A 12,144-nucleotide genomic window follows, 5' to 3' on the forward strand; every position below is an offset into this window, starting at 1 on the left:
TCCAATATGCTTTGGAAACCTGTTTGAGATTTGAGAGTAGAATTTGGTTTTCAGGGGCCTCATTTTGGCTTAAGATCTTTTGGTTCAATCCAAAATAAGGTGAGGGTTCTATCCATCATGGACTATGGAGGGTAAATCCAAAAGCTTCCTCTCATCTAACATACACATGAATGCAGAATGCATCCTCTATGATACACCCTCATAGAGCTTGATGTGGAAGAAAAAAAAGGAATAGAGGAAATAAAAGAAGTTGGAGTGTCTTTATAAAGTTCACTAAAAGACTGAAACAATCAGAAATATTGAAAATCATTCAAAAATAATGATTGCATCTTTTCCAATACACATGGAACATGACCACCGTAACTGTATTTACTGATGAAAATGTCATTGTGCTACAGTGTGCTAGCCTTTGGGAAGGTTGTGTCCAATTCCATAAGACATGGTTTTGACGTTCTGTTGTGTTCGCTCTGGGTGCACAGGTCACCCGGGATAAGCCCACAAGGTCTATGCAAGTGTCAGAGTCGGGAAGCAGCATCTCTAGTGGTTTCTCTTTCTAGTTTCATTGTCTCTTAGTGTTCCTGTGTTCATTGGGGTCATTGAGTTTTTGACCACATGGGTTAGGTCCGTCATGTTACATCACGGGTGCAGGCCAAAAAAGCTGAGAAGAAAGTAAAAAATGTGAGCCAGGGCCTCCCTGGTGGCGCAGTGGTTGAGAGTCCGCCTGCCGATGCAGGGGATGCGGGTTCGTGCCCCGGTCTGGGAGGATCCCATATGCCGCGGAGCGGCTGGGCCCGTGAGCCATGGCCGCTGGGCCTGCGCGTCCGGAGCCTGTGCTCCGCAACGGGAGAGGCCACAGCAGTGAGAGGCCCACATACCGCAAAAAGAAAAAAAGAAAAAAAAAATGTGAGCCAGTGATAAAAGTCATCCTGACACAAGGTACACAGATCCCTCCCTCCCCTATGTCTCCCTCCTCCAATATGATGAATATTGGGCCCCTTCTTTTGGCCTTAGCACCATGTATGGGCATTTGTTTCTATTTCAGAGGTCAAGTTCAAGGAAGGAACAACACAGTTAGATGGAAATGAAGATGCTACTCTGAATATAAAGCTTCTGGCACTTAGTCTGGCAAACTGGTGTCTGGGGTATTCAGCAGGAGTAACTGGATTTAATCATTACTATGTGAAACTAATCAGAGTGGGGCAAGGTGTTATCTGATCTAACGAAAGAGGAATTGTAATTAAGAATACATGGTCTTCCCTGGTGGCACAGTGGTTGAGAGTCCGCCTGCCGATGCAGGGGACGCGGGTTCGTGCCCTGGTCCGGGAGGATCCCACATGCCACGGAGCGGCTGGGCCTGTGAGCCGCGGCCGCTGAGCCTGCGCGTCCGGAGCCTGTGCTCCGCAACGGGAGAGGCCACAACAGTGAGAGGCCCGTGTACCGCAAAAAAAAAAAGAATACATGTTATATGTAAAACTCATGGTGTCCTTGCTGCTTAGAGACTGAGAAAGAGGATAAGGATTGGTCTAGTGCCAGCTCGCTGTAGACGCCTCTCCCAGAAGTGTTTTCTTGAAAGAGATTTCCCCGCATTGGGACCTGCCATTATCCTATGGCCTAGTAAAAGTGACTATAATTAAATAGATTAGACTTCTGTTTTTGGTAAAGTAAAAGATTAAGAACAGACTGCTCTTTAACCTGAGATGTGGAAAGGCCAATCTATTTGGAAGTTTAAATGATTTTGTGCATTAACTGATAAACCCAACAGATTTCCTTCCCTGAACCTAACATTTAAAAAATTTCACATTCCTCCCATGAGAAGCCCTCTTCTGAATCTTTTCAAGAGCTCAGATTCCTGGGAATTCAGATTTTTCAGCATTTACATGGTGTCATGTTGTAAGTGGAGCATTGACTGTTAAAGGGTAGTAGCAGTGTAGTACAGTGGTGAGGGCACAGCTCCAGGGTCAAGATGGCTTGAGAGAAACTCCAGGACTGGTTCCTTCATCTCTCTTGATCTGAACTTCTCCTGAGGCTGTTCTGAGGAGGAATTGATGCTTGTGAAGTGCAGGTCCAGTGCCTGGCACGGTGAATGCTGAATTCACTGGGGTGGAGGTGAGGGGGATGTTATTCCTATTGCTGTTGTTATCGTTGGGACTTAAAAGATGGCTCTGACCTGAATCAGCTCAACTGTCTTCAACTGGAAGATAAAAATTAGCCTGGGACTAGTGAACTGGGTGATGCTCCCCTAGTGGTTTTTGTATTTTGCCCTCATCCAGCCAGTTAAAGCTGGAGTCCACAGAACTGTGAAATATTGAGCCTGGGACAGTCATGTGATCTACAGTTTCATCTCATTTTAAGTTTGCAAACAACATAATCGCTAAGCTTTTCATTATAATAAAAATGCAGGCCATAAAAAAGTCAGTCCCTTAGAATTCTATCTCACTTAGAACACTGAAGGATTCTTCATGATCTCAGCCTCTACTCTGTTTAGGTGTCCTCTCCCTCCCCCGCGTCTGTCTTTGCAGATTTGTTTCCAGACTGGCCGCTCTGAATGGAGACCAGGAAGGGAGCCCAGCTGTTTTCCTTGTGTTGGCTCTCTGTTTCAAGCAGGAATTGCTGAGCAAAGAGCAGCATTTCTCCAGGGAGGTTCACAAGGGTAGTACAAACTCAGTCTGGGTTTTTCTTTCTTTCTTTTTTTTTTTTTTGAATTATTATTAAAAACTTCTGCCAAATACTATCAGTGAGGGGGGAAAAGTACACAAGTCTGAAGTGCAGTTGGACCAGCCTTTAAAAAAGTATCAACTTGAATGAAGAAGGAATGGAATGCCTTGCACTTCTTTAATTTTCTACTTTTAACGGGAGACAGTTGCTTTCAGAGAAAGTCACTTCTAACTCCACAGACTATTGTGCAACTTTGCTCAGTGTTCAGTGAGACAGTACATAATTAAAATTCCTTTGGAAATGGTTGCCCGGTGATTGACATTTGTTCCAAAATACATCGTAATGGTAAATGCGTTATCTCGGACTCCAGTGAATTTTTTTTAATGGAAAGAAAATAAAATGAAGATTTAAAAAAAAAACGGGTGATTGAGCTTTTTAAAAAAATTGAAGCAGTATAATAAATTTATGTCCAGTCTTGCTCTCAAAGAGCTGGCAGTCCAGCGGGGGAGACCAGAGCTGAGGAAAGCAAAAGAAAGCAACATGCAGAATATAAGTGAATTGCCTATACAGACTAGAATGCTGTTGAGATTCCAAAGAGGAAGAGGTAATGAAGATCTGTTTACCTTCTAATACATGGACATACGTTGTCACTTCAAACACAAATAACTTTAATATTGCTGTAATATGACTTGACGGGCTCCCTTTCCCAGACCTAGAAATCTCTCTCTCTGTCATGGCTTCCTGGAGTTCTTTCTGTCTGATGATCTGTCTGTGTCCCAGTCTCCATTTCCCAACAGGAATCCTTGCTTCCAGACAGCTGCTTCTTTCTCTCTTTTCAGATGGAATACACTGGTGAGACCACTGTGACGCACTCCCACCATTGGGGAGGCTATATCTTAATACCTTCTTGGATCCCCCAATTTGTAAACACCGCAATAGCAATCATGATTAGAGAAATCTACCACCCAACCATCCTTAGATTTGGATGCTAAGGATTGGTGAGCACCCCTAAACACCAACTTTACAAAGCCTCAGCAAACTTACAATTGACTACATGACCGAAAATTTGGGGTTGTTCCGGAATAGTCAAAACTCAGAGGTTATATCTATCAATTCCAAGGGGCTTGGCTATTCATGCTGTTTGTTTGGCTTCCGAATAGTGAAAGCATGCATAATATGGGAATAAATACAATATGTGAGTGACCCACAGAAATCACAACCTTTTGCTGTTTTGTTTAGTAGTGTATATCCCTCAGCTCTACTGGAAAAAAATTTAATGCATATTTTGCTTTCTACATTTGGGGGGAGATGAGTGTTTTATCCCTGTAAGGGGTCTCAGCAGCCTTGTAGTTTATCTATTTATTTTAAAGAGGGGGAAACTGAGGCTGAAAAGTGAAATTGTTTGCTCAAGGCTTACATAGAGAAATTATTATGGCCACATGATTTGAACCCAGGTCTCCTGACTGGAATTTCACTGCTCTTTGTATGATGCTATTCTAAAACTTTGAGTAAAACTAAGATGCAAAGACTCTTCTTGATAGATAGACTTTTTAGGTGGAAGAGTTGTAGATAATAGGAGATAAAGATAAACAAACCTGTCTTATCTGGACAGGACCTCAGCTCATTAGGAAGAAGAATGAGGAAGAGAGAAGGTAGGAGGAAAGAAATGGCAGAAAGACAAGTGATCCTAGAAGAGACCGGGACAGGGCAATGCCAGGATTTTTCAAGATTAGAAGAAATCTGAGTTGAGTTTAAAAAATCAAAGGATTTCTTTAGGCAGAAGCAAGAGTTTATGTGTCTAAAGGGAATAAAGCAGAAATACTGTATTATTAATATGAATGATGGAATCTGCAAGGGCTGAAGAAAAGCATGGACCTAATAGATAAAGACAAGAAACACCACAACACTCCAGTAACGTTCTGAAAATTAAACACTTTTTTTCCTTCCAAAAATATGTAAAGAGGAGAGGTAGGGGGAAAAAAGATAATGATTTGGAGGGATGTCTCATACATTATTTACTATCATAGAAGGAAACTCAAATTTAATAAAGTACCGATTGATTTATCAAAGTCCAGCATGGGGATTAATAAAATAAATACAGAGTTCAGTGAAATTGTGCCCTAGCACTTACTTTTAAAACCATGTTTCAATAATATTATTCATGGGCATTATGGATAATATTTATCAAATCGCAGGAACAGACACTAGCAATGGCAAATTTTTATGTTCTTAGATTGTCACTTAATACTTATGTTTTTAAGATTAGCCCCTGAGAAGTTGATTATTTACTTTTGATACTTAATGATCATTTAGGATATGAAGCTCTCAAACATGTCTTTTGTCATCACCATAGAAAATGTTATGACCTCCAATCAACGATTATTTTTGAAGTAATGGGAGAAATGTTGTTATTATGTATTTTATATTATAAGCAAAATGTAGTAAATATTTTAAAAAGAAAATGCACATCTTAAAAACACAAACTTTAAAGAAATTAAAAATTTTAAGGAAATACATATTTTCACATTGATAATAATCATATAATTTTTTGATTACTTATATAATCATAAATAATTATTTTCAAAAATTTCTAACAGCTATCAATTTCTCATAAGACAACTAGGATTTATAAATATTGACTGGAATGGTCTTTGGATTTAACCTAACTTAAAAAACAAAATAAAGCAAAACCTTTCAGCTTTGGTGGGAATGTTAGGGCCCTAGGACTTGAATGCAGTAACCTCAAAAACCTTTACATGTGGCTTTTCTCATCTGCGAATTGTTTCTGTGTCAAGTGAAAGCATCTTTCTTCTATTTCACCACACTTGTCTTCCCTGTTCTTATCTGACTTCTCTGTTTCAGGCAGTAGAGACAATGTATAATCACAACCCTTTTATAATTAGAAAAAAACCAAAAAACAAAAAACAGCTCTCAAGCAACTTGTTTTTAAATTTTTGAGCAAAACTTTGTTTCTGTGTTCTCTGATCAGATATTTGCCTTTATAGACATACAGTTCCTTTCTACACCCCACCTCCAACTTAAGGATGTCCTCCTCATTCTGTGGTTAAAAAAAAGTTCTGCTTTGGTTATCAGGTGTTTTAGGATGACAGTTCTTCAAAACTGATTTCCCAAAGAGCTTATAAGGACTATGATATTTTAGACTAATTATTAAGTAGAGTTGAAGATTTTGCCTTTTAGGTTTACAGTGATTACTTATCTGTTGAGTTGGCTCATATTTGCATGGAAGTCGGCTTGTAAGCCTTGACCGTGTGCTTTAAGAAAGAATGCAGTAGTTCAGCTTTAAGGCATGCAGCTTCTCAGAGGTAGAAGAAGGTCAACATATGCCTCAGGTTTTAATTCTACCAAAAAAATGGCTCCACTATATAGACTTCTAGCTCATTTGAGGAAAATAAGAAACCTATAATGCATGAAGGTATAATGAAACCTATAATGCATGGGCCAGCAGCAGGACTGGCTATATAATTTTGGGGCCCAGAGCAAAATGAAAATGCAGGGTGCCCTTGTTGAAGTATTAGGAATTTTAAGACAGTGACAGCAGAGCATTCAACCATGCTTAGTGCCCTTCTTAGCAAAGGCCATGTGTGATTGTGCAGGTCACACCCATAAAGCCTGCCCTGGTCAGAAGTTAAGATGGGAGTAAAGAGGAAAAGGAATGATCCATTTTTTTCATGAAATTTCCCTCCCTCTATCTATCTCACTCTTACCTATGATTCATCAGATGTGACCATCTCTCAAGGGGCACTGTTATGCCGGTTACCTAAGACAGTGACACTTTAACTCTAGTCCATGGGGGAAGGGGCATGAGAGGGAGGTCTCATTCCACCAGTGATGAGATAAAGGGTAGGGGTTGAAAGCCTTCTGAACTGACCTAGGAGAGAGAGCGTGAACTTGGGAACCCTACAACTTTCTAGCAGTTACTTAATCTCTCTGAGTCAAATTTTTCATCGCTGTAAAACTGTGACATTTACCTTGAAGCATTATCATATGGACTTGACATAATGTGGAAAATACCTAGCGCAGTGACTGGGATGCAATGGGAGCTCAATAATATTATGCATACGGTCATTTTGTATGTGTGAGTGAGGAAATGTACTGAATATGGGTGAAAAGGCCTCAAGTCTCAGGTAGGGTGGAGGATCTCAAAATGCTTGAAGAGCCTCATAAGAGCTGGCTGCCTCTCTGCATCCATCCTGAGTTCCCAAGTACTTTGGAATGGTTTAAAACTCAGAATTGCATCTTCTCCCAAACAGGGTAAGGAACAATCTGTAGGAAGTCAATACACAGTAGAGTTCGGTCTCTTACACTGAAAATTTGCCAACTTTGACCCACACCGTGGAGATGAGAAAGCAGCTGTGGGCAGACAGTAGAGGAAGAGCCAAGGGGTCACTGGGCTGTATTACACTTACAGATGTTCCATTGTTCACCCTGAGATGCTGCAGTTTGTCTATTTTATCCAGCTACGTTTCCGTGATATACAGAGGATACAGCCAAAACCATTTTATGTAGTTTTTCCACTTTGTTTTGATTTATTATTTGTGGTTTACAGTATTATCTCCAATAACAGCAATGGAATTTCCTTCCCTACTAATTTGGCCTGTTTCCATTTTGCCTGTTTATTTTAATTTCCTTTTTTTGGACTGAAACCTCCACATGACTCTCCTCTGTTTATTTCCTTGCATGTATGTGTCAGCATCATTTATGTCCACTCAGAAGAACTTTGTTCATTAATTATAAAGGTTCTGTTTCCTGGTTCCTAGGAGAGTGTATTAAGTGCTCCATGCTTCTAAGTACTTCACAATGGTTTCCTCATCATTGCTCTCTGCCAGCAGACTGCTTGCTGTCCATGGCTTACAGGTGGAGCATGTGAGGCAGAGAAGTAACTTGGCTGCAGAAGACCCTTCTCTCGAAAATTCTGACCTATCACCCCTGCCCAGCTTATCAACGCCGATTTCCATTTACTTTTATTTGGGCAGTAGGTTATGTGAGCATAAGACCTGCTTTTTGCAGACATGCTCAGCTCCTTGAAGACATTTCCAAGAAAACTACTCTGTTGTTAACTAATGAGCAATTGCTGCTTGCAGAATTAGCTGCCTAGGGGTGCAGGATGAATGTTAGACTTGACCCTTTCTTATGAAGAGCTTACAGCCCACTAAGTCAAAAAAAAGTTGAAGAGAAGGAATGATTCAACTTTTTTTTTTTTTGCAATACGCGAGCCTCTCACTGTTGTGGCCTCTCCTGTTGTGGAGCACAGGCTCCGGACGCGCAGGCCCAGCGGCCATGGCTCACGGACCCAGCTGCTCCGCGGCATGTGGGATCTTCCCGGACCGGGGCACGAACCCGTGTCCCCTGCATCGGCAGGCGGATTCTCAACCACTGCGCCACCAGGGAAGCCCAGGAATGATTCAACTTTTAATCTGTTATTTGAATGTATTAGATCTGCTGCCTTACTTTTACTGGAGTTTCATGATTACTGAATTAACGAATCCATCAAACATTCATTTAGTACTTACTCTGTACATGACATTATCTCTAGTGTTAAGATGCTTGAAAGACCAGAAAGTAGAAATAAAGTTGAAAACAAATAATTATAATAAAGTGTTTTAGGTGACATGATAGAGATCTGTCCAGAGTATATATAGAGACTAACAAAGGAGGAGGGGCCTTTATTCTCTTGGCGTGGTGGGTGAAGGGGAGGTGACACAAACAAAGGCTTAAAGATCCTAGATGTATCTGAGATCCATAAGCACTTTCTTTTTTTTTTTTAATAATAAATTTATTTATTTATTTTTGGCTGCGTTGGGTCTTCACTGCTGTGCCTGGGCTCTCCCTAGTTGCGGTGAGCAGGGGCCACTCCTCATTGCGGTGTGCAGGCCTCTCACTGCAGTGGCCTTTCCCGTTGCAGAGCACGGGCTCTAGGCACACGGGCTTCAGTAGTTGTGGCACATGGGCTCAGTAGTTGTGGCTCACGGGCTCTAGAGCGCAGGCTCAGTAGTTGTGGCGCATAGGCTCAGTTGCTCCGTGGAATGTGGGATCTTCCCGGACCAGGGCTTGAACCTGTGTCCCCTGCATTGGCAGGCAGATTCCCAACCACTGCGCCACCACGGAAGCCCCATAAGCACTTTCAAAGGACTGAAACAGAATAGCAGAGGAGGCAGCCGGGCATGGCAGGAGAAGGGAGGCAGAGGAGGCCTTGGATGCTGTGTTAAGGAGTTTGGACTTCATTCTCCGGGCAAAGTTTTTGGTAGGTAGAACATCATTATCAGATTTGCTTTTTAGAAAAGTTACCCTGAGAAGGATAGACCCGGGGGACGTGAATGGAGGTAAGGAGACTCCTTAGGGCAGTATGGTGCTGGGCAGTCCTGACGTGATTCTGAACAAGCCAATGGCAGGTAGAATGATGTCAAGGAAGTAGACTTCATAGAATTGTTATCAATTTTTAGATACTGTCTCTGCAGCAACTGCTGATGAAACGGAGGCTCAGGAAAGTAACACAGCCAATAAATATTGAAGAGAACCTTCCTCTGTGCTTCCACTACAGTTTGGAAACATGATTACTGAGGCGTTTCACACATTATGCTCTAATACACTGTGTTGTGATTGCTTGTTTACAGCACTTTCTGCCCTGAGACAGTAAGCTTTTTAAGGTGAAGGACCAAACTACCAAATTATTTGTGTATGCCTTGCATGGAGCCTCGAATAAATAAGTGTTTAATAGATGTTTGAAGAGGAAAACTCCTGACACCAGAGCCAGTGCTTCTTCCACATGCACTGTATGGCATGGAAATACGAAAATGTCGCTCAGGCTTGTCTTACATCCACCCATTTCCATTTCTCCTACTGAGGGGCCAGAGCAAAGTGACAAGCAGATAGAACAGGCAGAGGATTCTTTTTACTTTGCTTTACAATTTTTATTACTTCGTCCATTATCAGAATGCATCCCTGCCTCCAGATTCCTGCATTAAAATACCAATCATGAATATCTAAAACATAAAAAGTGGCCATAAAAGTTGGTGCCTGTTGTGATACTGTTGTTGATGGTCTCATTATCCACAGATCAAGCATGATCCTTTGCTTTCCTATCTCTTTTTATGTTACTCAGTGTTTTAACCTGAATCCCACTTTATTCTTCCAAACAGATCCGTAATGCCTCCTGCCTGGCTCTTTCAAGATGGAGGGGAAGCCCGTGGGACAGCCTGCTCATGTGGTGTCTAAACTCAAACTTTCCCCCAAGGTAGAAAGCACAGGACACTGGCTGGTGGAAGATCACGCTCGGATATGGGAAGTTTTAAAGACAGAGGAGGTAAGACAACTCTAAGTGACACAGTTGGCGCAATGATGGATTTTCTGAGACTTGAAATTATCATTCTTAGTGTAGCCATTATCATAGGCCAGCTTGGCAATTTTTTATTCGGGGGCCATAGGCACAACCACAGCTGGAGAATAAGAAGTCAGGGGTGTGTCCCTTGGACATTAATAATACTCCACAGTGATTCAGCCAAGGGAGTTAGCCCTGACCGATAGGGCTTAAAATATACAAGTAGACATTATCCTTGTAGAATCCTACCAAACCTAAATGAGAAATCAAATCGTGGTGAAAAAGTTGATTCCTAAGGATCAACTAACACATGTGTAATTATATAAATTCATTCCTTGAGAGCATGAGGCTAAGTATCAGGGCTCTCCAGTTGCAAGCAACAGAAATTGACTCTAATTTAAAGAAAATGGGAAATTATTGGAGGATATTGGGAGGCTCACAGAATTGATAGGAAGTTCGGAGAACTAAGTTTGGAAACAGGACAGGAACCAAGTCAGCAGACACTACTCAGAGCCCTACTCCTGGTATAAATTCCAAAATGGTCTCTACCCTCTCCTCATTCTCACATTTCTCTGCTCAAGATGCAAAGCCATGGGAGTGAGGGGGTCACTGCCAAGCTTAGTCACATGTCTTTCTGTTGGTTATTCTGTAAAGAGAAAAGGAATCTCATGAGAAATCATTGTACCAAGTCCTCAGAGCACTTGTGTTTGGTGTCCAAATCTCTAATACCTGCATGTTGTGACAATTCCAATCTAAGAAACTAACATAACAACTACAGTCTTAAACGTGTGAAATCCAGCCAAAGAAATTGTAAACACTTTCTATGGAAATACTTGCACAACTGATTTTTTTTTAAGCAATAAAACTCTGCAGAGAGCTCTTGATGTCTTTGTGTATCTTACCTAACAGGGCCAAGACTAGGATCAGATAAGGGAGGTGCTGAGGGTACAAAATTTAAGGAGGCGCTCACTCTTAGGTTTGTGTCCTGCACCTGCACCAACTTGAAAGTTAATGAGTCCTGATATTTTGCATGCTAGATGACTTGCTTGCCTCACCCTAGTCCTGGCACCCAATTTTATTCCCCTCCCTCTTTACCCAAAGGTAATCACTATCTTGAATTTGACGTCTATCATCCTTACGCATATTTCAGTATGTATACTGCATACGTGTTATCTGTATTTCCAATATATAGTATTGATTTACGTCTGTTAAGTTTTACATAAGCTTTATACTGTATATCTACTTCTACACCTTGCTTTTTTTACTTAACATTTTGTTTCTATTTTATCTGTTTTCCATGATGATACATGTAGTTCTAGTTTATTCATTTGAACTGCTTTTTATACTCTATTGATTAATAAGGTCAAATTTGTTTATCCATTTTCTTGTTGATTAACTTTGTTTTTCTCAATACAAGGCAGTGTTATACATGTTTCTAGCATAGACACCTAGAAGTGGCATGCTGGATTATAAAGTATGAAAGCCTTCAGTTTTACTAGTTATTACCAGATTTGTCTCCAAGATGGGGACATGAGTTTATATCCCCACTAAAAGTATATGAGAATTGTCCCTACTCTACATTCTCCCAGTTATTGATATCATCAAACCTTTAAATATTGGTTAATCTGATTATTTTGAAATGGGGCCTTCTTGTTTTAACATGAATTTTTTTCCATATGGATCATCAGTTATCTTCATACCATTTTGAATGTCCATCATTTCTTCTTTAGCTTGTAATGCTATATTTCTTGTATCATGTTTCTTAACATACTCTCTCTGCTGATGTGATACTCCTTCAACTATTCTAGCTTTGAAGGAAACCTGGGTATCTGGTAGGGCATGTCCCTCCACTGAGTTATTGCTCTTCAAAATTGGCTTGGCTGTTTTTGGAACTTAGATTTTCAATATGAATTTAGGATGACCTTATTAAGTACTGCAAATATGAAGAAAAAACAAAGTCTGATGGGAATTTGATATGGATTGCAATAAGTTTGTTGATTAATTTGGGGGAGTAGCAACATATTTATGATTCAGTGAATATCTTGTCTCATTGTTGACTTTAAAAGGCATGCTTCAATATTTCACCCTCAATATTTCACCAATATTTTATCCTATACAATTTTGCTGTAAGATTTTTATAACAAAGGTTAAGG

The 12,144-nt window shown here is 40.7% G+C and overlaps 1 protein-coding gene across 1 annotated transcript in view; it reads left to right on the plus strand.

Annotated features, from left to right (window-relative positions):
- The window catches only part of RGL1 (ral guanine nucleotide dissociation stimulator like 1), a 270,733-nt gene that overhangs the window by 86,578 nt on the left and 172,011 nt on the right, over positions 1-12,144 (plus strand). Inside the window, exon 2 of the mRNA XM_081223516.1 lies at positions 9,813-9,976. Coding sequence (XP_081079642.1) covers positions 9,845-9,976 — 132 coding nt within the window. The 5' untranslated portion in view covers positions 9,813-9,844. The remainder of the gene's footprint in view (positions 1-9,812; positions 9,977-12,144) is intronic.

The sequence above is a fragment of the Mesoplodon bidens genome (genome assembly GCF_964165515.1).
Source record: "Mesoplodon bidens genome assembly, chromosome: 2".
Classification (NCBI taxonomy): Eukaryota; Metazoa; Chordata; class Mammalia; order Artiodactyla; family Ziphiidae; genus Mesoplodon; species Mesoplodon bidens.